Below are 26,845 nucleotides of genomic sequence, written 5' to 3' on the forward strand. Positions count from 1 at the left end.
TAATATTTTTAAATTCTCCATAAAATGGTTACAAATATCTATGCATATCAAAGATATGTGAAACAGCTGAGATGTGTTATTGAGTCTGCACTGTTGTTCCCTTGATAAACCTTTTTTTAATAATCTTCCAGACATTTTGGTTGTGCTGCACTGACTGACAAGATTCATGTCTTGAACTAACGTCAGGTAGCTTTCAAATTGCTTTGGTGATCGTGGCAACTGTCTTCACTTGATTTAAAAAAACAAATCCAAAAAAACTGAAGCAAAGCTACTTCTTAAGCTGTCTGATAAAGAAGCAGAAAAGACAAGTGTTTTATTCATAGCAGAAATCAACCATTTGCCAATTCTACCATTCTCTGTGGGGATACAGATGCACTGAAGTAGCATCATGTGATCAAGACTCTAAAGCTCTTGAAGCTTATTTGGTGGAAAAGGAAACAATTTTTATTTAACTGTGCTTATCACTCAGTTTATTAATTAACGTGAATTTTTTTTTCTAGGTGTAGTGGTAGGCTATCACCTAAACAAAAAATCAGTTTCTTCATCTGGGTAACCTTTGATAACTCTGCAGCCAGTGTTGCTGGTGCTTTTCTGTGGAATACAGATTACTGACCAGCTCTTGGTATGGAACTGCCCATGGCTTATGACCTCTTAGTGCAAGTGGATATACCAAATCCCTAGCAAGATTGGTAACATTTTATTAATGCAGTACCTGTATCAAGAATATGAACTGCCTTTTTTTTTTTCCCTCAGGAAGGTTGCAGTGAGTTTAACTGCTCTAATTGAGACTGCCTGGGAATAGTGAGACCATTCCAGTTCATCTGCTTTTTGCTAGACAAGTAAGATGAATTTAAGCTGAAATGTTTAAATGGGCAGCAAAGGTATTAAAAAGTATTCATAATGAGATGGGAGACTTGGCTATTAGTGCCTTCAGGTTTTTGTTGTAAATGCATTTTCAAGCAGAAATCCTTACCAGATATGAGAGTTCAGTTTCTTCTGAACTGTTAATGTAGTTGCTTCCTCAAAAGTATCAGATAAATTATGTATGTGCTGTTCAGAAACTGTCCTATATAATTTACCCTAATCAGAAAATTTGTATGAACATCAGTTGCTTAGTAAGTCTAATCAGGATCGAAATGGAGAGAAGTTATTTTTGCACGGCCACTTTTTCCTTCCTTTGATATATTGCTTTGATAACAAGGGAATCAGATTCACCTATTTCCTTACGTAGCACATTTTAGTGGTTTGTCATTGCAAGCCAATGTCCAGTGCAGGCCAGCTTACGTCTCACAAGGCAGCCCACTGGAGCTCAGTTATGAAGCAGCATGTCTTTGCCTTTCCTGCTCTGGTGTTGGGAGTGTTGATTTTAATATCAACTCAGCTAGAGCTTCTACTTTATTCTCTTTCAAGATGTGTGTGACCCAGAAATACTGGGTGGAGAAGAGGAAGCAAGTGTTAAAACTTGTCAGTGCTGGATAGACCATACATTTATCTGCCTGCACCTTTTTTAAGCAGGTAAGGAAATAAGTACTCTGAATTCTAGTTTGAACTGTTAAACTCCTCATCTTCAAAACAATAAGCAGCAGCAGCCCTTGGAGATATGCAGAAACATTGATAAGTGTATTCAGCTCAAGTGCTAAATATGATCAGTGAAAATTAACAGTGGTGATAGACTGCAGTCACTGTAAGACAGGGTAACTGCATTTCAAGTTGGTTATCAGTTCAAGCAGATAAGATTGATTTGCTCATGCATGGTTTTCCACAAACGAAGGTCTGGGCATTTGTGTACAGTCTTGCACCTTAAAATAATAATGAAACCTACAGGTATAGTTGGGAAATACTATAACCTCTTTGCATAGAGAAGTGGTGACTATTACTTAAGAAATGTGACAGGCCATTAATTGGCATGCAAACCTTTTAATCTTTTTACGGTAGTTTTAAGGCTTGTACAGCCTCTCCTGTAAGAAATAACTGTGCAACAAAGGCATTTATGTAGAGCCTGTATTGTGGGTCACTAGTTTTTGTAAAGGAGGGTATTCATCCAAAAATGGATCTTTTACTTCATCTATTGATACAGCAAAACCAAAATCCCCAAACTAACATTAGAGTAGGGATAGAGGGCTTGAGTTGTTTGAATGCAGAAAGAAGAGCTAGCCAGACTAACAACGGCATTTAAAACAGAACAGTGAGATCTGTGCAACAGAAGAAGCTAAAATGGTAATATGATCCTTGGAGCATTTTACCAATAGGGGTTATTGTAAACCAAAGCTAGCAGTGGAAAATGGCTGGTGAACTAGGGCTAAGCCTAGAACGAAGTGAATGAGGGTGTTTCAGAGGGGTAGTTGGCAGTTTGAAAGCAATGTAATATGGCCTATGCTCACTCAGCTTTTGAAAATCTATTCTTATGTTGACTGAGAGCTTGAGGGGCAGGCAACCTTCCTTCACAGCCCACAGTAAGTCTTAATTAGTAGCCATCAGTCCCCTTGACTGTGCAGTTACAGATCCTGCTGGGGAAGGGGTTCCACACAGCCTTCACTGTGGCCAGGGAGACAGCCACCACCGCAGCCTTCTGGGAGCTGCCAGGTGCTCATCTAGGGACAGTGAAGACTTTCTCTGTGGGCTGGTGACAATCTTTTGTGTTCCCTCTGAGAGGACCAGTTCTGTGAAGTACTGGGCCTGACTGCTTCTGGGCTGAGGTCCTTTGGGTCTCCTACCCGCTTTTCATTATTCACACTGACTCCAAAGGAAAGCCATGCTGGCTTTCAGCTGCAGAATCCAAGTGGCAAAGTGCCTGGCAAGGTTAAAGTGATGGAGTTTTCTGCTGGTTTTTTCCCCTTTGGAATCGAGCAGTGCTCTGCAGAACAGGCATTGGTGAGCAGAGGGGCTGCTCACTGTCTGCTTTTGCTGGGACACTCTCTCACCAGAGAGATACCATCCACCTTTTTGAGTTGCTACTTTGCACCATGAAAGCCCTTGTCAGGAAAATGAATGTTTTCTTCAGGCTAATACTATTGTCTTTCAGAAAACAGATGTTTGGGGGTTTGTTTGTTTGTAGCTTGGGAATTTGCCTGGTAGCATTCCCTGTGCACGAGGATTTGTTTGCATGGGAACATTGCTGGAGGGTGTGGGGGGGACACGTTGCTGCAGCCCTGTCCCACAGCAGTCCCTCACCCCACTGCCTACAGGCCATAGATATGTGCTTCCTCTCAGGTATCTCCTGCTGCCTGCAGGCATCCTGCTTGCTCCAGCCATCCTCCAATTGTTCCACCCACAGACACACACCCTCTGCATGTCTTCCATGTGTCCATGCCTATGCAGCAGCTCTTGTTGGGCATCAGAAGCCAAACACAGGGACCTTGTTTTTTCCTGCCACAGAGAATGAGATGGGCAGGCACCCTGTACCACTACAGGCACTGGCCTTTCTGATCTGGACTGGAGGAGCTCTCCAGAGCTATCCTGGGATTTTTTGTCCCTGCAGTGAGACATGCCTGCTGAGACTGAGGTTGGAGACACAGAGGTAACTGCTCAGGGGTCATGAATCCTGCCTGCTGTGAAGAGACAGAACTGCTGCTGTTTTTCAGGTAAAGCCTTCAGCTTGCCCATCCCTGTCAAGCTGTTTCTGCACATGAAAAATCCCACAAGTCAACTTCCTGCTGTCTGTGCCACATCCTGCAGTGAGACTTCACTTTCACTGGAAAAAAATAATAATTTTATTATAAGCGACAGACAGCTCAGCAGTAGCTTTGCGTCTTCCTCAGGGAGAAGCACCGCAGCATGTCGTCTTTTGAAGTAGCATAAAATTTTGGATAGAAATCTTGTTTTCTTAGTCACCAGGTTCAGATCCTGTGCCTCTCCAGCCACAGGGTGTGATGTGCAGCCCTCAACATCAATCAGCCTTGTCCTCAGGGAGCTGGTGGTGCCCTGAGCCGGAGGCTGCCTCTGGCTAGCAGAGAGTGCTGCCAAATGCTCTGTCCACACTTGCATTTGCTTATGCTTAATTAACCCCTGCTGGAAATCCAGGAGCTTCTGCAGTGAGGGCCTGTCCCCCATGATGTGTCCTAGCTCTGAGCTTTCATTTTCTTTTCGTGTCCTTTGCACTCTGTCGTGTTTCTTAAGCAGAAGGTTATTCCTCTTATAGCAGTGAGCATCTCTATGTTCAGTGACTCCAGGTTTTCAATAGTATTAATCTACAGTAGAAAGATTTTCTGATGTTTAATTTCTCATCTCAGTTACTGGCTAATGGAAACAGCAACATTTTCTCAACGGAGCTCAAGGAAAATGCAGTGAGGCAAATGGTGAAGTGCTTGTGCAAAATTTCTAAGCTACTCTGGAGAGAAAGAATGTGGCAGGACTGAATTGCTGGGATGAAGGAGTGGGAAAGCTGGGCAGACTGTTGGTAAGCCAGAAGGGGCTCAAAATTTAAAGGGAACGAGTTAGGAAAAACTCCTGTTGTTTGGATCGCAGCCTGTTGGATTTGCCACCTTTAATCTCTGATCTTTATATTCCACCTCTTAAAAACTGAGATAATGCCTCCCAAATCCCACAAGTGTACAGGGCTCTCATTATCGCATTATTTATGAAGCACTATAAGGGCTCTAAATAGGATGTGATGTAGAAGTGTTGTGAAGAAGAGGAAGGAAACCTGTTTGACAGCACAATGGCTATGAGTGAGGTTGTCTAAGTCCACAATGAAATCTCTCTCGATAAAACTGCAGCCAGTCTCAGGGCAGCCACACTAAATTCCCTCCTCTTGAACAGGAATTAAAATCAGCTGTGCCAAAACACAAAACATTTCCCTTTGCAGGGTGGCAAGAAGAGGTTTGCTTTTGTAGGGATGTAGAAGCATGTTTAAAAATGACCTTTTAAAAACTGGTGTGCCACTGGTTGGGTGCAGGGCAGCACTGAAACCTGAGCTGAGCTCAGGCTTTACTGCTGTTCTCTGCCACAGGATCAGCAAGGCCACGCAAAATGGAAGCTACTGTGGATAGGAGACAGGCTGCTGTTTAGACAGCTGTGAACATAACACCATAACACTGCAGATAAATGCAATATAATTGCCAGTTGCTCAGTCAGTGTATTGCAACATGCTGAAGCAACAATGGGCAGTGCTGTGGCAGGGGATCGTGCTTCCTCCCCACGGCCAGCTTGCCTGTGACCACCTGGGAACAGCAGGACAAGGTAAAAACTGTACTTCCCCTTAGTGCAATTCACCATGTTTTTGCTTGGTTGACGGCAAGCATGTGTGGGAGAGGAGGTGCCAACGGAGCTCCTGTGCCCAGACCCAGGTGTGCCACATGCAGCTCATGAGGGGGTGTTTGAACCTTTGCACCAGGTTTCGGGCGCTTTCTTGTGAGACCCCTGTGCAGGAGCCCCTTATGCCCCTCAGATTCAACTGAGGTTTCTCACGCAGGACTGACATGGGGCCAAAACTACACGTGGTGTCCCCAGGGGGCAGTTCCAGCTGCAGGGGTCAGTGCAGCCAACTCTTATTTCTTGTTCCTGCCTGACAGCGCACCCATGCAAATAGTGATATGCAAATAGAGATATCCATCCCTTCAAACCCTAGAGGGTATAGAATCTTTAGACTGTGGTGGTTAAATAAAAATAACCAAAGATGCAGAAATCATCCCCAGCATGTCCTGGACATGTGAACCTGTCACAGGTATCAAGAGTGTAAAAATAGAAATTCAAGTTCTAGGATCTGTACTGTAGCATGTTTTAAAAATGTCATCCAAAACAAATCAAAAGAGGGCGGCTTTGTCTAGACACTTGTTTCCTAACACCAAATGCCAGGAGTTATTGCGCCTGTACCTTTCTGGAGACTTTCTGGCTGGGGAATGTTCTCTTTCCAGAGGAAATCCTTTTAACTTTCAGCGGTTCAAAACTCTAACTGGGTGAAATAATAGCTTGGCACACATCCAAGCAATATGATTTTTATCTTTTTTGTTGTCTGCAAAAGACTGACTTGTCCAATCCTATGAGTCACGGAAGGAATATGGGTGTCAGACTGGCCTTGTATCCAGGGATGGGCTTCTGGTGAGACAGGCATGGGGTCCTTGGTCAAAGGTGACAAATGGGGTCTGAAACATCCTCTACAGAGCTGGAGTGGTGCTGCCTGCCCCTCTCCGGCCTTGGATTTGGTGCTGAGGATGTGGTGTTGCTGATGTGTGCATTTCTAGGCATCTTCATTCTCACTGAGTTATTCAAAGAGGCATTTTGTTGGCTACTGCTCTGGTTTCTCCAGGTGACTCATCTTACAATAATTATGTATTCATGCTTTGTCTTTGCCAAACACTAACTATTCATCAGCTTCAACTACTGTGTTTAGATGTTTTCAGCTGAGACTTAGATTTTGATGGTTTATTTAGACCAGAAACAAGACTGATAGAATAAACACTGGAACTTTGAACCTCTCAGGATTTTGTTTCTGTACAGTGGATTACACAAACTCAGGTATTTAGCACAAGTCTCTCTTCCTTGTTCTGATAAAAAAAGACCTTGAGCCTCAGGGCACAAAGTAGCAACCACGGCTTTCACTGTAAGTACCCTGCCTTCCCCCAGTCCCTGGGGCTGTGCAACTGCCCACATGTGCTCTGGCACAGCTGGGGACCCTCTGGCCAGGTCCTGCTGCTCCCTGTCCCCGAGGTCTGGTGCATGCCAGGAACTGCAGCTCAGCCACATGAGGGCAAGGTGCTGGTTTAACTTGAAGATGCATCAGGCAAAAGAAGTGCAGCAGGAAGCTGTGTGGATTATCTTGTCTCAGGTCTCGTCTGGCTCATTAAGTTTATCACTTGTTAAATACAAACAGGACTGTTCTGATCCCAACTCCACAGCTCCTCCCTTTGCTCTCAGCTCCTGTGGGGCTGCAGGTGCTGGTTTTAGCCTCCAAACCACGAAGAACCAAAACAACACATTGTGCGTTGCTGTCTCCCACCTCCGTGTGGAAAACCCCGTTGCCCCTGGGCTCCCCTCCCTCACACCATCCACTGTCCAGCTGGAAACTCCATTCTCCCATTGTAGTGGCTTGGGGCAATGGAGAAAGGACTATAAGCAATTGGAGATGTGCAAACCAGGAAATTATGCTGCATAAAATACCTTTAGGACAGGTGGATGCACAAGGCTGGGCTGCATAGGACTAGCTTAAGCTAAACTGGAACCACGATTTTCCCCTGAATCCTTACTTGAAGCAAGATGTTCAAGCAGAAAAACTTCAATCTATAAAGAAGCAGTGGACCTCCATGGACCCTCTGTGAAGGTCCTTGTTCTCTTTCTACAGGCATGGGACAGACTGAATGCAGGGCCTGACCCAGGGATGCAATAGGAGGCTAAATCTGGAGAAACAACCAAGCAACCAAAACAAGTGCACAGGACGTAAGTGCAGGTGTGTCCATGCTGTGCTCAGTTTGTTAGCAGCAGGGGCTGCTGGGCTGATGCTGCTGTTCTTGTCCTTCACCTTCCACCTCTCCTGCAGGAGCAGTATTTGATCATCCTCCTCCAAACTGTGCCATCAGGTGCTTCTCCTCCTGCTGCCGCTGTGAAATACCAGCTGGGTCAGTAACCACCCCAGCTTGTTTCCCAGGTAGGTTTTGTCACTGAGAGCAAAGCAGCCCCTGCTGCAGGTGGCCTTGCAGCCAGTGTCCCAGCTGCTAGTGCAGGACTGTGTGCAGGTGAGGTGGGGTGTGGGTGGGCTGTCCCAGCTGCTGCCAAGGTCCCTGGCACCCTGTCCCAGCACTGGCTGCCCAGGGAGGTGCAGAACACACAAGTGAGTGGGGAAAGGGGGCTTCTTAGGGCAGGACATGACTTGTGCTGTGCAAGTTTGTTACTGTGCCCTTCACTGACGAGGAGCTCTTTGTCTCCTGCCAGTGCTGCTTCCCTTGGGGTGTCTTTTCCCTTCTCCTTCTACCATCTTTACAGCTTGTTTTCCTTCCTGCATCTGCAAGGCTGCCTCCAACAAAGCCCTGGCAGCCAATCTTATCTTGAAGCACAACCAGTCCTGCTCCTTTCACTGCAGTGTCTGCTCAAACACTTGGCTGGAGCCCGGCCCCTGTTGGGGAGTGGAGCTGCTCCGCACACAGCCCTGCCCGCCAGCACTCCACTGGCAGGGGCACGGGCACAGCCATGTCCCAGCAGGGAGGGCAGGAGAGGGGCAGCTGCAGAAGCTTGGCTGTAAACAGGCACTTGGAGTGGTTTGCCCTGTGTGTGCAGTTTCTGAAGTGGAATGCTGTTCATTAAATGGGTAGGAGAGATGACTGAGTCTATTTTTTCACTCTTGGCTTATTCACTTGACATGAAAGGCTTTCTGTCTTTTTTTTTTTCCCCTGACTTTATGGGTTTAATATTTTGGTGATCAAAATAGAGCTGCTCTGGAGCATCTGTGGGGAAAAGGCCTCACACCTATTTTGGGAGAGGAGGCTTTAAAACCCCGTGGGGGATGACAGATTGAGAACTTTCACTGCTTATACCTTGAAGCAGATATTCCTGATAACTAATAGCACCTGAAACTATTACAGAAAGTGCAGATACAAAGAGCACCAAGATTAATTAAAGAAAATGAGATGTTCCTTTTGCCTGACCACACCTTGCAAACCAGGAATTATTTCATCTTATGCAAAAAGAGGAAAGCCATGTGCTGTCTTGGCCAGGGCAGTATGCAAGTCTCGAGGTATTTGCTTTGTTTATAGTGCTGGGGCAGGATGGTGAATTCAGTGGAGCTGCAAATGAAAGTCTTTGTTCTCTAAAGGTTTGTACAAACTTCATATCTCTTGAAAAATTGGTAGGAAAGTGGGTTATTGGGTGCAGCATTTCGTCTGTATCCAGCTCTTACTGTGGTCAGTGGTGACCTTTCTGTTTGCTTTGAAAGGCACTTGTAAATGGCCTTGGTGTTACAGGCAAATGCTCAACGTGACTTGTTCTGTAGTGAGGGTTAGAGCCTTGTTCAGGAACCAGCCATCTGTTTTATCAGACTGCCTTTTGCTTCTGCAGTCCAACTGACGTGCGTCGTTTTAGCAATGAAAAAGGCTGATAAGACCACTTTTGTCAAACACTGTGCCTAAAGCACAGAGCTTTAGGACTGTAAGTATTCCTTTATACTAAATATCTTCTCATATGCTAGGTTGGGATTTATTTTTACTTTGATGCTGCCTCCAGCCCTTTGTGACTGGCATTTCCTGGAGACTCCTGGTGATTTCCAATAACAGGCAGTGAGAGCAGGCATGTCTCCCACAAATCCTGGTGAAGGTTTTGCACAAGGTTTCACTGGATGCCAGTGGAGGTGGATGATCCTCCAACGCCTCGTGGTGTTGTAGTGAGTCACAAGCGCAGGTACTACGGGCACCAGAGCCTGTGACAAAATAATAGCACAGTCCAAATGTACCTGTGCAATCTGAAATCTAGGATACAATCTAAAAGTAACTCCAGGCGTTAAGAAAGATTGAGTGTTATGTCCCACTCTATATGATCAACTAAAAAAAAATGACTGGTTTTACAGGTAGCAGCTTCTGGCGTTTGGCTGACTCCTGGTATGCACGTTTGTAGGGGGTTTTTTTCCATTATTTTAGCAGAAAGCATAGAAACTTGTGCTGATAAAAGCTGAAATGCTGATTTATTCACGTGAGTCTATGAGCTGTCAGAAATCTCAGCTAGCATGAAGCTTGCAATAAATCACTGGAGCTCACAACTCTGCTACTGACAGTTGAATAACTGCCATTTGCTGAGGTCAAAACTGCAAAAAAGAGCTTCAAGTGCATTTTTAACCTACAAAAAATTCTGAATGTAGAATAACAGAATTGTGCTGTTTAGGTTTCTCTGATTTCTCAATCAAATTTGTGCAATATGCAACTTAAACATCTGGGTTCCCTTTGGCTGTCAGCTGCTGATTGCCATCCCCTCATGAAGTCCTGACCTTCAGAAATCGCTGTGATGACCTGTTTTGCCTATTCATAGTTTAGTTTCATGCCAGCAAAAGATGCAGGTCTTGCTTCTTTTTGATTTTCAATTCACATCTCGTGTTTCTGGTTCCTGTGCTGTTAGCTGAAGCCACAGAAGTGCTGCCCTGCAGGGTACATCCCTCCAAACAGCAAGTCACCCCTCTCATTTTTCTCTTAATTAATGAATTCAGGTGGAAAGAGAAAGGGGCCCACACTGACCCCTGGGTGAGCCTGGATCAGCCACCCCTGCTCTGTGCTGGGGAAGGGTTTAGACCAACTTCATACAAGGTTTTGGCTGGACTGGTTCTGCAAAGCAAAAATGAGCATACTTACTCTGAAAACTAGTGCTGGGGTGTTGGACCTGACACAGGTCATTGCATCATACAGACACATCATCAGTGCCCTTCAGCTGAGCTGTGTGACTCATGGCCAAATGATGCCCACAGGAAAGAGAAGTGCACTTGGTGATGTCTTCTTCTGACAGCTACTTCTTGGATGGACCAAGAAGTTCGTGTGCTCTCTAAGGTGCAGTTCATATAGGGAAGACAGTTTTGCTTGTCTTTCAAAGGCCACAGGTAAAAAGGGATCTTGTACCTTACCCAAAGGGGGATTTTTCCCATGAACATGCTTATGAAAGCAAACAAGGAATGCAGTATTCTTCCTGGGAGCAACTCCCTTACCCTAAGCCACGCTGCCCTGACATAAGGGGGACCACCACGAGGCCAGCCCTGGTGTGCTGCAGGGCCACTTGTGCCACTGTCCCTATGAAGGGACCCAAGGAAGAGGGTGCCAGAGACTCTTGCCTGTCCAAGGCTGTTCCTGTGTGGATGGGACATGCTTCCCATGCACCCGTGGGCTGGAGGAGACGGTCTGGCTCTGCACCTACCCACTGCACAGACTGCCCATCTTTGGTCTTTCCCATTTATGTGGGGATTAGTCACACCAGGGCTTCGATGTTGCAACTTTGATGGTGTAATCCTGCCATGTCTTTGGTAACTCAGAGTCCTCTTGAACAAGATGTCTGATGTGAAAAACAGAAACATCTATAAAGGTATTAAAATCCTTCTGGATGAATTTACATGTCATAAAAAAATGAGAATAGAAGCGGTGCAGAGGTGATTTTCTTTTTTTGATCTGTCATTGCAAACCACTTTCAACTGTGAATTTCTTGATAAATATTTAACATTCATTACACAATTCCATTTTGACATGAGATCTTCAGGGACACATAGTTCAAATACAGCAAACCCCCCACATTTCTCAAAGGAAGTTAAACTGTTTCTGGTCATTGTATTTATTTTAAGCTTTCCAAATTTCTGTAATCTCTTTGCAGTAGTTGAGCTGCTGCAGAGACCCTGGGTTTGCTTTGGCTGGTGATCCAGCAGAACTGGGATGTCATGCTGGCAGTGACCCACTGAAGTCCCAGGGGAAGAGCCACTGGAGGGAGCCTGTGGGGACCATGGTCCTTGCAATTTGTGACAAACATCACATGAAATTTGCTGCCAGTACTGGGGACAGCCTAATCCCCCACCATAATCGTCTTATATAAAAAGCAAGTGGGTGGTGAGGAGTGGGTGTCTGGCTATAACGAGACCTCAGTGGATTCATGCAAACCTGTGGCCCAGGCCCATCACCACCAGTCAAGGTGTAATTCTCATCCTTAGGTGGCTCAGTTTGGCATCTTTCAATTCAGGCATCAAAAGCACAGCTGAAACGAAACATCACCTTTCTCGAGCTGCACAGGCTACCAAAAATACAGCGTGCTTTCCCTGGTTTGTTCTGTTTGCATCGCATCCTGCCTTCCACGAGTTTCTGTTAAAGCATATCAAACACAGTTTGGAGGAATTTCCCTTCAGCCTTCACAGCATCCTTCATTTCTTACCCTCTGTGGTTACCCCACTGCTGTTGCCCTACGGGAACAGAAGTGTCTTGACTAAATATTTATGAAACTCCCTGCACCATAACGAACCTTCTTGAGCTTTGACAGAGGCTGGATTGATGCACGGAGCAGGGGAGAACCTGAGTGGTCTGCATGAGTTCCAAGCTGTCCCAAGGCCTGCTGAAGGTGCTTCTGAGGGGAGAGGGAAAATCCTGCTAGGCTGAGAGGTGCTTTTGAAGGCTGCAACTTCATCTGATATGATTTCATAAAGCTAACATTTAAGGGTCAGATGATGTGATATGCTGCCTTCAGACATTGCATATACAAGCCCAGCCCACTGCTAAGACAAAAGTGGCTTTAAGCCCTGTCTGTCCATCTATCTGATCCATCTGTTTGTCTTTTGCCAGCTGGCATGAAAGTTTCTTTTATCTGAAACTATTTCCAGCTATTTCTTCTCTCAGAATCTCCCAAGTGTTTATATGACTTGAAAGAACTATTTCCAGCATTTTTGGCTGGGCAGCATTTGAGCTTCAGATTTTACGACAGGTACTTGAGCACGTTCTCTTGCTTTTGTAAGGGCTATTACAGCAGGTCATCTGTCATGGGAAGGGTGTGTCTCCTGCTCAAAATATTCCTCACTTTCTTATGTTATTTTTGATACCTCTTTAGAAATTGCAGGTTGGCAGCATATTACCTATGTTAAGCCAAGTCCAAAGAATGAGCAGGGAAGTTTCACGTGTGTGATAAGTCTCAAACTGGAGTGGGGCGAGTTTCTGGGAAGTGAGCAGAGTTTCGGTGTGGCTGCATCTCTCTGGGACTCATTGGGGTCTGGGATTTGCAGATGCTCCATTTGAAACTACACAAAGGCCTCCAGGTATAAAGCCTGGAGCTGCTGCTGGACTTCATACTGCTTGGGAAATGGGATAGAGAGGATCCTTTCACTGTTCTTGAGCCTACCACTGAGACATTGGTAGCTTTTAACCCAGATCAGTTATTTTGAAAAGACATTTTTATTGCTGTTCAGCACATGGTGGGCAGTGACAATTGCTGTTTCTTTATGGCAGTACCCAAGCTACTGTACATCCAAATTTTCAGAAGTAGCTTTGATAGGTCCAAGGGGAAGGAACTGCGATACGGATCGTAACTCACTTGTTTCAGGGAGCTTGAGTAACATGTGCTTCCCTTCATAGCATACAGACTGATGTTCCCCAGCCACAAAAGGGAGCAAATCATCAAGAGTGGCCTGTGCCTCACAGTGACACTGGATAGTGGCATAAAGCAGAGAGCTTCAGCTACCTGCTGGAGAAGTGTTTGATGCAAAGTCAAGGCCGTTTCCTGCTGTGTATTGCCAGCCAGCTTAAAAAGAAGAACTTTGTTTTGTTGTCCTTTTTTTTTTCCTTCTTTTTTTTAAGATGTAGCAATTTGTGGCCAAGTCACAGGGTCTCAAGGGAGCATTCTGGCTGAAAAAATTACTTCAGAATTTGGCCTAACATAACTTTAAGATAAAAACTTTTATATAATCACTAATTCACAGTCACAGTTGCTTTGACTTCTCCCATTATCATTCCTAAGTTATTCTTTTCATGCTGGGAGTTGGATTTTCCTGGCACTACGTCTGTTTTCAGCAATGTATACACCACAACTGCTGACAACTAGGAGTTGGATCCCATGTTCCTCGACCCTGGCTGTAGCTTGTTTTTTCTGGCACCGCTTTAAAGTCTCCCATCTGCACTTGCCTCCTGATGACCGGTGGCGGTCCTTCAGCTGTGTGAGAAGTGCCTGATGTTATCCTGTTGTTCTCGCACTCCTCCAGACCCGTTTCTCGGCTGGGCCATGAGCGCAGCCCTCGCCTGTTCCTAGATAGAGCCTTATCAGGGCCAGCCATGGCAATGCTCCCATCCCCTTCCAGCCCTCTCCTGTGGTTACTGGAAGGCCCGTTTGCCTTGTGCACTCTAGCGTGGCAGAAATGCCACTCTGCTGATTCTCTGGTTTTCCAGTCCTCTTTGCTTTTCTGTAAAAACCTCACTCTGACCTCTGTTCCACCTAAGGTCTGTAGACCACCTGTGCACCCCTCAGCTGCTGAGAGCCGGAGGGACAGCTGTGTGCTGGTCTCTCTACCTGCCTCTCATCTCCACTGGGCTATTTTTGTTCAAGTCTGGTGATGATTGCACCATATCCAGCTTACTCATAAGATGCTGCTGTTCCTCTTAGCAGCATTTTGAATGAGTACAGCTGTTCTATGCTTGGATTCCTCCTCACTTGACTTAGCAGCAGTATGACTTTTTTAGGGATGTGTGCTGTTTGGTAACAAGCAGGTGCCCTTGCTCAGCTGGGAGGGTGGATATTTCTCTAAGCTTACTCTCTAGTTTGATGTGGGCACGGTGTACTTGACAAATTAACAGTGTGTTCCTTCCTCCCCCACTGCTTGTCTGGGTTTGTTTATTTCTGTTATTCCTGTTGTATTCAGTTTCATTTGTTATTTTTAGTTTTGTTTTCCGGGCCTCTCTCCTTTACTTACTTTTGCTCAGCTTGAAGGAATCCTTTTTTGAGCTTTCTTAGTATTTTGAGGGAAAAATACACTTACTGATGAGTGTTTCGTGCCTTTTTATCGTGCCTCACCAGACAGGGCAGGCAGGAGCTTGCGCATACATGTTCCTTCCCTGTCCTCATTCAGATGTCAACTGACTTTGATCTTCCTACACCTCCCAACATGTGTTGAAGCTTTACCTGGCATTCAGGGTTTCTACTGCCTCCATACCACAGCTGACATGATGTAGCAGTTTTCAGCCATCCCTCTTTTTGCTGTCATCCACTGGCTGCCGCCAGGAAAGCAATGTTACCCCAGGCTGGGAAATTACTAGGAATTACTCCTTCCTGGAGCCCAGCTCCCACCAGCAGCAGCACTGGTGGTTAGGCACGTAGTCCTCCCTCAGTCAGGAGGGGAGCAGTGTCCCAGCCTGGCTGCATTTCATGGAAAGCCATTTTTCAGCTGATTTCCTTTCCTGTCTGCCGGTGCCCCACTGGTTTCCATGGTATTCGTGGTTGTGTAGGGGTGGCAATTTCAGCATCCTGGCAGCCTTCCAGGCTGCCTCTCCATAAAACCCTGTACAGTTTCAAACGTGTGTGCATATATATTTTTTTTTCTTATTTTTTCTTCATCCCACAGAGCTGCTGTGTGCTTTTAAGCAGTTAATCTATTCCATCCTTCGCTTATCTCACAGGCACAGTGTGAGGTTGTGCTCGTTCTTGCTGGCAAGTTGCTTTGAGTTCCTCTGATGAAAGGTTTGCTGTAAAGGCAAAAAGTGATCATAGCCATGCGATCACTCTCATTTCCAGGGGACGGTACAGAGCATCCTGCTGAAAAACTAACACAGTCCCAGTGACCACAAGCTGATTCTTGGAGCTGAACTTAAATAGGTCAGCATCCCCATCACTTCCATCCTATCAGATAAGGACTCCTTCCAAGTCTTCATCCACTTTCTGAGAGCTGCTGTGCTCACTGTTGGTGGGTGTGAGCTCCAAGTCCAGCCACGCATCTGTAAGAGCAGTGCAGGAAAACATCAGAAAATCTTATTACAGACAAAATTCTGTCAATCCTTTGTTTTGTTTTGTTTAAAAAACAAATCCAAAACAATCCAGGACTTTGCTCTAAGCAACATTTGGAGTGATCCGAGCACACATCTGGTCTCAGCTTCATGCAGGCTTTCATAATGGTCTCTAGCAATAATAGTCTCATTTTTTGGAAGCGAGTCATTGCTGTTCTTCAGGTTGAATGAACTCTGATCAGGCGTGGACCTCAACGCATCGAGGTGAAAAAACACCTCATGTCTGGGCTGTGGGAGGCCAGAGGGGTTGGAAAGAGGGGGTGCTATGTTTGGATATGCACAGAATGGCTTCTGTTACACATAACTTGGAAAGAGTGATTAAATGGTGACCTTCTTGGCTAAAGATGGCAGGGCTGTGATCCGTGACTTTGGCTGTTTCATCTGGTAAGGTACATTTGGCAATACAGGGTAGTACCAGATTGAAGGCCCCTGTTGTTGAGGTGGGTTTAATGGCCCCAAGTTGAAGGAAGATGGGCCTTGGTCTGCTAAAGAGAAAGGGGCTGTGGACTGCAGCATGTATTAACTATTTGTATCAGTAGAAGCCACAGGAAGAGATAATCCAGTAGTAACAGCTGCCCCTGGAATTATTTGTGCACATGTTTGGCTCCAAAGCTTTTTGTCCAGCTGGCTGGAGGTCACTGCAAGTACTGATAAGTATTTGCCAAACGCCAAGAAGAAGACAGAACAAGGTCAGAAGCTCTTCTGGTAGCAAGGCAGGGCATGTTTAGCAAACACTGCTATCTCTTCAATTGGGGTGAGAGACTTCATCAACAAAATACACAGGGAGGTTTGAATGCTAGTGGAGGGCAGGAGGAATATATTTTACAGCTTTTGGTCAAGCCAAGAAAAACTTGGGAATTGCTGTTTCCTTCTGAGTGGGGAATTTTCTGTCCCCTACAAAACGTGGCTGACATCCCCCGCCGCCCCATCCCATCACTGTGTCTGAATCTGTTGGGGCCAGCTCAAAGGAGCAGGGCAATCGTGGGATGGAGAGGAGGAATGAAGCCCAGCTCTGGCTCTGCAGCAGTTGTGGGTGCAATCTGGTTATCCGAATTTGGGGACATTTGAAGCAGGGCTTTGTGTTTGGCAGCCCTTTGCTTGGCTCTGTCCCTGTCCCATGGGGCAGGCAGGGAGCTCTTGCCCAGCGTGGTGCCCAGTCAGGGGTGCAACCAAACAGCCAGCAGGTCACGTGTCTGTGATGTGAGATGGAGACACGTGGGGAGCTCCCCTGCGGGGAGATTTCTTCCTCCTACACCCCATTACATGTGCTGATCTCCAGCCCTTCCAGGCAGATGGCTGCAGTGATGGCCTCACATTCCAGGACGTCTGAAAGATCTAAGGTGCTCACCATTGTTACTCTGGGTTAATGTGCTTCCCTTTGCAGGCACAGACAGAGCCCCCCTGGGGGTGGACTCCTGGGCAGGCACACCAGAACCTTCTTGTCGCTAAGGCAAAACTGTGGTGTTTTGACCCGATCTCCACACCCCATGGGATTCCTCCTATTGCTCTACTCCTGTTTGATTATACCACTGATGGGAGCACTGGTGGGGACAGTGTCACACAGCAACTCTTACTGTACAAATAGCTGCCTCGCAGTAAAATGACAACTGCACAAGGGAGGTTTGGTCACGGATATTAGAGATCTGAGTTTAGCACCCTCCTTTTTGTTAAATCAGTAAATGCAAATTCGAACGTAACCCTCTCCTGTAACTTTTTCACTCCTCCTTTCCCTTCCCGGCTCCCCTTTCCTGCCTACAACTTCCCTCCTCTTTCTTGTTCAACATTAAGTTCAGGGTCTGTGCTACTGTCTGCCCTCACACTTCACATCCCTTCCGCCCTTCTCCTGCTCCTGGGAGTGTGGGAGCTTCAGCAGTTACAAGGTAGAGGTACAAGGTACAGGGGTGGTGGATTTTCCTTTTGCTAAACACAACCTCTCCAAAGTTGAGGGGATGGTTAAAAGTAAATGACTACAAAAGTGAACTGGTAAAAATGCTAGAGAGAGGAAACCCTGTTCAGATGTTGATTTTACTGAACTCAGTGAGTGGCAGAGAAAAGGAAGAGAGGGGGGAAAAGCAATATGCAAAACACTACAATTATTTTGTGGCAAATGTGGGGGGGAAAAAAAAGAAAAATTCCTTTAAACTTATGAAACATAAGTCATGTCGCATTTCTGGGAGATGGTACTTTCTGCTTTTGACGAGCTTTTGTCTATACAAAACCAACAAACTCTTTACTATAGAGACAAAGGGCGATTTTTCCTGTAGAGGTCTGCCCACTTGTCCCTCTATCCTCATTTATGTCTCTGCGTTTTAATCTGAAATTGCAGGCAGAGGTTTCACAGAGTCTGAGGGCTGTCTGTGCCCCCTAAGCCACCTACCCAAGGCTTGCATAGCCCATACCATGCTCTGGAAATGGCCTCTTGAAGCCTGGTTCTCATTTGTGAATTAAAGCCTTTTAGGCCTCTGCAATTTCAGATGTCTGTAGCCAGTGCAGGGAGCAACTGTGCCATCAACAACCGCTGTGTGCTTGAGTAACTCAGGACTGGTGCCGACTGGAGTCGGTGGTCTGGCCTGTATCGCTTCAGCGAGAGGATTCCTGATGAATGCTTTGGGGAAGCACTTAGTTGGGCTTATGTTTCCTGATTGATTTGTGAGAGGCAAGCAGGCCATGCAGAGATACTGACTCATTTCTTGATGTGAAGGAACATTCTTCACAGATAAAAATGTTTCAAAATCCTCAGGCAGCAGATGTTGTGTTACAGGCAGAAGCATAAGGGATATAAATTTCATGTTTGGTATAGTAAAAGGTAATAATTTACTTGTATCTTCCTTTGTGATCACCTTCCAGGTGATGGTTCCTGGAGCTGGCTGAGTGCAGGAGAGGAATGCTGGATGAGTATACTCAGAGCAGCAATGGAAGCAATGGCTCTGAGAGTAGTTGGCCCTCTGCCATCATGCTTGCAGTGGAGCAAACACTGAGTTAAAAGGTGTTTCAATTCTGTGTTTTCACTTTTTTTTTCCCTTTGGAAGAGAAGACAAAACCTGGTAAGCTGTGCTGTTGGGTTCATATTTGATGCCTCCTTTCTCATTGCCAAGGGGAACTGTTGTAAAAAGCCTGAGCAAAAGATTTTCCCTCCACACTGTCATTTAAAATAACAAGCAAAAAGTTCATGTTGTAGACACTGCTTCTGTCCTTTAGATGAATGCCTGACACTTGTCAAACTGGTGTGGAGTTCAAGGATGGCCAGCAATGAGCATATACAGAGGCTGCTTCCTCTGGACCTCCACCTTGGCAAACTGAGTGCAGGCCTACTGAGACTTTACCACAGGCTTTCATTTTGTTCTCAAAGGGCATTTTTATTAGCTTCCTGCTAGAAGGATGGAGCTGATTGGAGAAATATTTTTAGGTCTAATCCTAATTGTCTGTAAGAAACTAAAGAACAAAAAAGAAAAGGTGGCTTTTGAAAACCAACCTGGCTTGCACTGCTAACTGGCTCATGTAGCGAGTGATTAAAAAATGCCAGCCAACAACAGAAAAAGAAAAAAAAACAACAGCCTGAAACCAGAAGAAAAAAGAAAGGTAACAGCAGCAGGAGAGTATGTTGGAGATTCCGTGAGCTCCGTTCCCAGCCGCCTGTCGTGAGTATGAGAAGGCTCAGGTAGCTCTCAGGAATGAAACCCTGCAGGTCTGTGGCGATGACATACCCCTCTGCTACGGACCAGAAGATGATTCCGACACAGCTCATTATATTTCTATTTCTGACTAAGCCCATTGTTGGATTTAATGAATAAGTGATGTTTTGAACTGATAAACACCCTGCAGCAAATTTCCCATTTTATGTTGTGATGAACAAGCTAATAGATTTCAGGAAACCTGTAAAGGGCCTTTAACATATGATTTCAGACTTAATTCAAAGTAGGAGGTGCTTCTCAGAGCTTTCTTGAAAGTTTCTCTCACCTCCACCCCCAAAATGGGATAAGATTTCCACAGACTAAGCAGTGTTATCTGTAAAACAAGGCAGCAACTGCTACCAACACTGTTGGTAGTTCATTATCACAGAGAAATATCTTGTATTGTGAAATGTAAAAGTGTCTATTAACTATTTCATTATAATCCTTTTAGATATAAAATATTCCCTTTGCTTATCCCACAGTGTGCACCTTCCTCCTCCTTCTCCCTGTATACCAAAGACTTACCTGTCCCACACCCACTTGCCTATGTTTCCAGGCTTGATCCTCACACCTTTGATCATGCAATTATGGGCTCCCCGTAGGAAACCATTCACTATACCAAAATCAGCCAGTGTGAGACCAGCATGAAACAAAAGAAGTTAAATATCAAAATAGATCTTTCTGGGGACTGCCACAAAAGTGGTGTGATTAATTTTTGCATTAAATTTATTAAAAGTTTGCCATGAAAAGATAAACAAAGCTGCCACAAAACTTCGGTTATAGGATGGTGATGTCAAAGACTGTTGTCACTTCATTGCAGAGTGTGATTCACCTTGCAGTACATTAGACAACAACATGGTAGAATTAGAAAAACCCAGGACTGAAAACACTAGTTCATACTCACAAATGTGGGTTTTTTTCCCAAAAGCTTGACAGTTGGTGCTCTTTTCTATGCTTCAGAGACAAAGAAAAATGAAGTTGTAACAGCCTTCAGATAGACTTTTATGAGTCTAAAGACAAAAAGTAATGTCTGGCACAGATTATTTAACTGGACTAAGGGGGAAATTAATTCCCTCTGAGGAAGGGAATTTGATTTACCATTTCCTTAAGGCTGATGGTAGGAGTGGAAGCATGAGAGCCTGCTCTGGTACGTGATGAGGTTTTGCCACTCTCGCATCTTGGCAGGGAAGACTGACTGTCATGGATAGTGTTTTCCTGCCTGTCAGGAAAAACAGAAGGAAACTGACTTTATCCCACAAAGGACTTTTCTGAGATTTCAGTCATGGCTGGGTGTCCCTCAGTCCCTCTTTTGTGAAATCTTTTTTCCCAAGACAAAACCAAGCCCTGGAAAAGGAGCAGAAACCAACAATAATTGAGACAAAAATGCAAGTGCTGCTGGTAGGTTTCAGGGAGGCTCTAAAGGGCAGGGAGCCTTTCCCTATTCCCAAGGACACATGTCCATGATGGAGAAAGTCCCCAGAGGTTTCATTGTTTTTCTTTCTTCATATCATGTGCCCACTTCCCTGTACTGATGGTCTTCCCACAGGCACCCTCCCTACCCTGACCTCTAACTCCAAGGGTATTTATGGGGGTGCCTTAATGCCTCTGTGCAACACCCCGGATTGGACACTGATGGGAAAAGCTGTATAAAACAAGGAACTGAATACTTCCAAGAGTAGTGACGTCTGCGTGTGATTACTTGTTTGGCTGCACTGGCTGAAGCTGTACTGCTAACTCAGCAGGCTGTAAGTAGACAGTATTGTCTTTTCGGCGTGTTCTGGCTGCAATTCAGGATGTTAATAATAATCTGGAGAGCTATAGAAGGCTTGGATCCTGTCTATCAGGAATCATGTCTCTCTCCACATACAGTTACAGGAGGCAAGACTGGGGAGATGATCTTGCTGACAGTTCCCTAATTTAGCAATGAGTGGCAGCATTCGCGGTGGAGACCTGTACCAAATCCATTATTTATTAAGCTATTACTTAGGATCCAGAACGGGTGTATTTATTTGTAAGAAAGCCTCTGGACATCTTGATTGCTGTTCTAACATATGTTTATGCATCAGAGTCAATGCTAGAGGGATGCTTTGTTTTTAAATTAGGAACAAAATATCCCCTAAAAGCTAAATATTGTACTGTGTTGTTCTATTCTTTCCCCAGCACTTACGCCAACACTGAGAGAACACTCCGGCCAAGCTGATGGGCAGCCAAATATAATTTATGGCTTGTTTTAAACTGATTTGTTGACTTCTTGAAAGGCCCTGTCAAAAAGAACAGTCCCCTGAGTCCTAACGATGATAACAGTTGTGTTGCGTCAGCGCTGAAAAACTCTTGGATAACAGTGAACCTATCCTGAGAAATCTTTTTAAAGTGCCTGAACACTGGATTCTCTGAAAAGAAATAGAACTAAAGCTACTGTTTGGTAGTACACTTTGGTTTCCTTCATTCTTTGTTAATTACCACTGATTGGTACACTCTCTTGGTAGCATGAAAATAGTTTCCCATATTCCAGTTCATTAAAAATAAAGATGTGTGTTGTTTAAAGGAGACGCTCCTAATAAGGACATGTTTAATTTCACTTATGTGCAGTGTTGAATTTGCAAGTGATATCAATATGTTTGTGTCTGCATCAGTGTGACCGACAGCGGGAAACTTCTGAGCTTCATATCAGCAGTAATTCTGCTCTCAGTGTCTCTCTGAAGCAAAGGGCAGCCCCAGCGTGCTGCATGAGGCTGTTCTGCTCAGAGCTCCCTCACCCAAGGGCAACATACAAGTCCCCTGCTGTGTATCTGACTCACATCTCTGGGAGCTCCAAGCCACCATACCCTGGCTCCTCTGCCACCGTCCTCCTTGTCTCTGCCACATGTGCTCCTTGGCAGCCTTGCCTCTGCCTGCCTTGGGAGCAGCTGCAAAAGACCATCTACTTTATAGGGTCTTTCCTCCTCCTATTACTTTTTAACAGTCTTGTCTCTGTTAAGTTCAATAGTGTTGTTTCATTGTTCTTCTTGGTGGAAATACAGTGCTTCAGTCAGAAAGTTGATTGTTTTTTGGTTTTTTTTTTAAATCTTGGTAAATTTTACATGTTTTCTCTTGTTTCCTACTTTTACCTGCACGAGATTTACTGTGCTGCAGCTCTGCAAGTTTTCATTATCCTGAGTACTTTCCTGTAAGTCTTACTGGATGTTGCTGGATATTAGGCTAGTGAAATCCTAGCTTACAGATAAAACAATACCACAGAAAGGATTATAAATATGTTCTTGTCCTAGCACATGACAATGGGTGAGCCTGAGTGTGACAGTTTAGATCTCTGATTTCCTCTCACCACCGTGGGAAAAGGAAGCTGCTTCTGTGCTTAGACAGTAGCCATCGCTTTCTACATCCATGTGGTGAAGGAGGGGTCAGCCCCTCCTCGGCCCTGCCAGCTCCAGAGAAACAGGGGTGCAGTGGCTCCCGCTCTGCAGCCTGGCATCGGTGCGTGGCCAGCGGCTCTTGGCAGCATTCACAGCCACACCGGGCTGGGAGGGACCTGGCCCTTGCAGAGAAGATCTTTTGCAAAATTCAGAATAGGTTAGGGAAGGAGGGGAAATTCTTGCAAACTGCTGGGATTGCAAGTCTGCGAGATTAGTCCAAGGACTTGATATAAGCTCAGGCGAAGCAGATTCACAGCCCCACAGCCTTCTCAAGGGTGTTTTCTTGATCAGGCTTGGGGTTTTTGTGAAACTAAGAGGAAATAATTGTAGTAAAAATGGCATGTCTTGTTCCTTCTTTTCAGGAAAAACACGGAACAAAAATCCAATCCATTTTGTGGCGAGAAAAAAAGAAAGATATTTTAAGGCAGAATATATGTTTTTGTACAATTTCTTGTGGACAACAATTCCTGGTATTAATTGATAAGCCAAAACTAGAACCATTAAAACAAGTGAGACTTCTGTCATTTACTTCAGGGTGAGAAGGTTTTCATACATGTCATAAACAATTACAGTAATTTTCTTTTACCATCTAAACAGGGAAAGCGCTGTACAACCCACACATAGTTAGGTTCTTGTTTTCTCTGAACAAAGTAGATCTTGCTTCTTTTATTGGCAGGTTCAGCTGGGCAGAAGGTGTGTTGCATAGTTTGGTGTCTTTGCTGAACCAGAAAAGAACTCTGGATTTTGGGCCTGCAAAAAATACTTAATGTGGAGGGTTTTTTTCCTCTCTTGGAGGAAAAATTGTTCTGGCTGTTGGTTTTGCTTTGTTGTTTTGTTTTTTGGGGGTTTTTTTTGGGGTTTTTTTTTTGGTTTTTTTTTTTTTGCTTCTAAAGGTTATTTCTTGACAGTTCACATTCCACAAATAACAGGAAGGATACTGTGGTTAACATGTGGTTGCAATTCTGGAAAGTGGCAATACAAATTACAATCTGGGATTCTATATTTTATTGTCTCTCACCAATATCCATGTTAGATCTGCATAGATTGGAAGTGAAGATATTGTAGAAAACTTTAAAAAACATTTTTATAACTATCAGCCATATAAATTCATCTTGACCCTAGGAATGTCAAAGAACGTGCTCTCTGGCCTAAGCATCACAATGACGAAAATGCTATTAGAATTTATTTACTAATTTTCTTAATGATGAAAGAATCAGATTACACCTATTTCACCTCTTATGGCTTGTGAAGAGGAATAGTTATGCCGAAACCTTTTATTATCACTAAAATTGTAACTCTTACTTGCAACTACAAAATTTTATGTAGTAGCATTTAATATTTTGAGGTGTGGAATTGGATTTTTGAATTTCTATTCCTTGTACGCCATTCTTGAAACTGGTGAAGGAATTTTGGCACAGAGAAGCATTTCCCATAATCAAACCTTTGGTGAAGCCCATATGTGAAGGTGCTTTCTGTGTGCAGGGTGTTCTTTAGAACTTTTTTCTATGCTACAGCTGGTAAAACTTGTTTGAAAGAGCCTCGCTAGGCCAAAACATCAGACAGCACGTTCCAGTCACAGCTCTCCCATCAGCTGCTGGCCTCAATTTATCTCTTTAGTCCTGTGCAATATAGCAAAGGTTAAAGCATACAAACAGCACAGTGGGCTGACTTTATCTTTGTTTTGAAATCATAAAATCTCTTTAATTTAAGAAGCAGATAATGCTTTTTCTTGGGAGAGTCAGGTGGCTGAAGCTGTATGAGCTGGGTGGACTTTATGTTGGACATTAGTAAGAAATTCTTCACAGACAGGGTGATTAGATATTGGGATGGGCTGCTCAGGGAGGTGGTGGAATCACTGTCCCTGGAGGTGTTTAAGGCAAGAGTGGACATAGCACTTTAGTGACCGAATTGACATGGTGATATTCGGTCCTAGGTTGGACTTGATGATCCCAGAGGCCTTTCCAACCTCACTGATTCTGTGACTTGCTGGGGTTCCCTGAGGGAGAGCAGTAGGTGGTATGGCCAGTGCTTGTAGCGGAGCTCACAGGGACAAAGATAACGGGGGCTTGAACTAGAGGTCGAGGCAGAAGCTCCGGGGTGTCTGACAGGCAGGCCACGGAGTTCAAAGCTGATGCAATCTCAGAGTCTGCTAAACACTTTTTTCTTGTTACAGGCGGTTTTTGTGATTCCCGAGCTCACGCCTCCCTGCTGACAGCCTCTCTGACAGACAGGCTGCCTGGGGGGCCGTTCGCCGCCTTCCCGCGGCCTTCCCGGGAAGGTCCGCCGAGGCCTTTCCCCTCTCACGGAGCCGCCGCTGGATCCCAACTCCCCTTCCCGAGGCGGTGCCCTCCGCCCCGGCGGCGCCCGGAGCCCCGCGCCCCCTCCGGCAGCCCGGCGGAGCTCCGCCCGGGCGGCCCCGCTCTGCCTACCTGGAGCCACCTCTATGGTGCGGGGCGGGGCCGGGCGGCGGGGGCGGCGCGGCGGGACGGGCGCCCGGGCCGGCGGCGGCAGCGACTCCCCTTTGTGTCTGGAGCTGCCCGTGCTGTTGGGGCGGGCGGGCGAGAGGGGGCGCGGGCGGCGGAGCAGCTCCGGCCCTCGCTCGGCTCCCACCCGCAGCCGGCGGCGGGCAGGGGAAGGAGGCGGAGCGGCCCCTCGCCGGCGAGCCCGGCGCGGGGGGAGGAAGGCGCTGGCAGCGCGGAGAGGTTGAGCCGAGACCGGAGGGAGGAGGCCGGGCCGGGCTGCCCGGCGCTGTGGAAACTCTGGGCGGGCGGCGGAGGAGGGGAAGGGCCTTCGCCCGCGGAGAGCAGCCGGGTGCGCTCGCAGCTGGAGACGCCGAGGAGGGGCCTCGCCGCCCCGGGCCCCACCTTTGTCGGGGTGGCCGGGGGTGGCGTCGGTGCTGCGGCGGGGGCCGGGGCAGCGCGGAGGAGCCCGCCCGGCGCGGGAGGCAGATGGGCCGGGATGCAGCCGCAGCCCTCGCCGTGAGAGCGGGGGGTCTCGCCGCCGCCTTCCCCGGAGCGTGAGGCAGCGAGGAGGGGCGGCCAGAGGACAGAGACCTTTGCCGGGATGGGAGGCGGCGCTGCCGTGAGCCCGTAGCTCGCTCTCCGTGCCCGGGCCAGCCCGCGGGGGCCGCGCTGACTGACACCGCTGTGGGCGCGTCTGGATATGTTCCCTTCCCAACCGGGCTCTTTCTTCGATGTCGTGAAGCTGCGTGGGAAATAGCCCGGTTCCCAGCGGGGTCGGGAGCGTGCCGCCGTCCTCCCCGGCGGGGGAGATGCCTCGGGGCTGGGAGGCAGAGCCAGGCGCTTCCCCCGTGTCCGCCGAGCGCTGCCGGCGCCCCAGGCATGAAGGCAGGCGGCTGTAATGGAGTAAGAGCGAAGACGGCTCCCCTCATCTGCCATTTGCCCTTCCAGGCGGGATTGTAAACCGAGAGAGTTGAGGAAGGCTGTGTGAAAGCAGGAGGAATCTCCTCTCGTCGGGTTTTTGGGGGTTTTACCCTCCCTCCCCCCCCCCCTTTTTTTTTTCTCCTCCTCCTGGCTCGAACCGTGGCTTGCCCAGGTATGCCTGCCTCACTGCAGCACCTTGTGCTGGTGCTCCTGCTCTCCAGTGCCACCCTGCTGCTCGGCACTGCGGCTGGTGAGTAGCCACTGGGTGGAACGAACTGGCCATTTTGGCAGCGGGAAGGGGGTGGGGTCCGCTGGTATTTGGGCACATCCGTGTCTCCTCTCCTTACGGAGTGGTGTGCATCTATTTCAGCGGCGAAGCCTGATAGAAGTTTTGAAATCCCGATACGTTAAGTGTCTCGGGGAATAAAATGCTGCTTTATTGTGTAAATGAACTCGACCTGCACTGAAGAAGTATGCTTTGCCTAGATCTGCATCTCTTGTCTAATAACTTACTTCAGTTTTGGAAATATATATAATCTTTTTGTTTTGCATACCTCGCCCTTTGTAAGGTAATGCGGGAATTTTTAATATATATTTTAATCTGCAGCGGAGCTGTGCCTGTTTTTGCTGTGGGATATTCGGGCACAGCCATTTTTAATTTTATCAGCATCGGTGCTTCTATGGGCCTTAAACATGTGCTTCACTTTTGTAACAGGCTTACTGTAATGTGTAATTTTTTTTTCTTGGAGGAGAGATCTGAAGCAAAAATGTAGCTGTGATTATAGAACAATAACACAAAACACTGTTGAGGAATGCTGAAAAATCTTGAAGAGTACTCTTTTTTTAATAACAAGAAGTTGGGAGCAGATATGCTAAGAGCATCCTTACTCATATTTTTGGACACTCTAGTCCTGTTTTTTATTGGGTTCGGAAGCTCAGTGTTAGATATGTAGGGTACTGGAAGAGGGATG

At 46.3% G+C, this 26,845-nt stretch overlaps 2 protein-coding genes and 1 long non-coding RNA gene across 6 annotated transcripts in view; 2 read left to right on the forward strand and 1 right to left on the reverse strand.

The window, feature by feature from the left end:
* Nucleotides 1-538: 538 nt before the first annotated feature.
* LOC113943954 lies at nt 539-7,533 on the forward strand. The gene is made up of 4 exons (XR_003526521.1): nt 539-839; nt 1,411-1,515; nt 7,277-7,381; nt 7,472-7,533. It is a non-coding gene; the product is annotated as an uncharacterized LOC113943954 (long non-coding RNA).
* Nucleotides 7,534-19,520: 11,987 nt separating this feature from the next.
* Nucleotides 19,521-25,889, reverse strand: LOC113943981 (WAS/WASL-interacting protein family member 2-like). Its single transcript, XM_027636467.1, has 4 exons — nt 25,740-25,889; nt 24,921-25,695; nt 20,180-20,300; nt 19,521-19,913 (listed from the first exon to the last, which is right to left on the reverse strand). Exons 1-4 carry the CDS (start codon nt 25,887-25,889, stop codon nt 19,910-19,912), a joined length of 1,050 nt encoding a protein of 349 aa, XP_027492268.1. The 3' UTR covers nt 19,521-19,909.
* Nucleotides 25,378-26,845, forward strand: part of BMPR2 (bone morphogenetic protein receptor type 2) — a 104,186-nt gene continuing 102,718 nt past the window's right edge. For 2 of the 4 annotated variants that reach the window (XM_027636385.1, XM_027636387.1), the window contains exon 1: nt 25,378-26,124. In XM_027636385.1, coding sequence (XP_027492186.1) covers nt 26,049-26,124 — 76 coding nt within the window. In that variant the 5' untranslated portion in view covers nt 25,378-26,048. The remainder of the gene's footprint in view (nt 26,125-26,845) is intronic. The other 2 variants (XM_027636384.1, XM_027636383.1) reach the window with 2 other exon arrangements.

The sequence above is a fragment of the Corapipo altera genome, unplaced genomic scaffold (genome assembly GCF_003945725.1).
Source record: "Corapipo altera isolate COAL_440 unplaced genomic scaffold, ASM394572v1 45, whole genome shotgun sequence".
In the NCBI taxonomy this organism is placed as follows: Eukaryota; Metazoa; Chordata; class Aves; order Passeriformes; family Pipridae; genus Corapipo; species Corapipo altera.

Excerpts from the sequence above, each read along its gene's own strand:
- LOC113943981 (XM_027636467.1), bottom strand. The coding sequence starts at position 25,889 with ATGGCAGATGAGGGGAGCCGTCTTCGCTCTTACTCCATTACAGCCGCC. Across the intron at positions 25,696-25,739 it reads CCCCGCCGGGGAGGACGGCG|CTTCACGACATCGAAGAAAG; the intron begins GCACGCTCCCGA and ends TTTCCCACGCAG. Across the intron at positions 20,301-24,920 it reads CACCATAGAGGTGGCTCCAG|GCAGGAAAACACTATCCATG; the intron begins GTAGGCAGAGCG and ends TTTTCCTGACAG.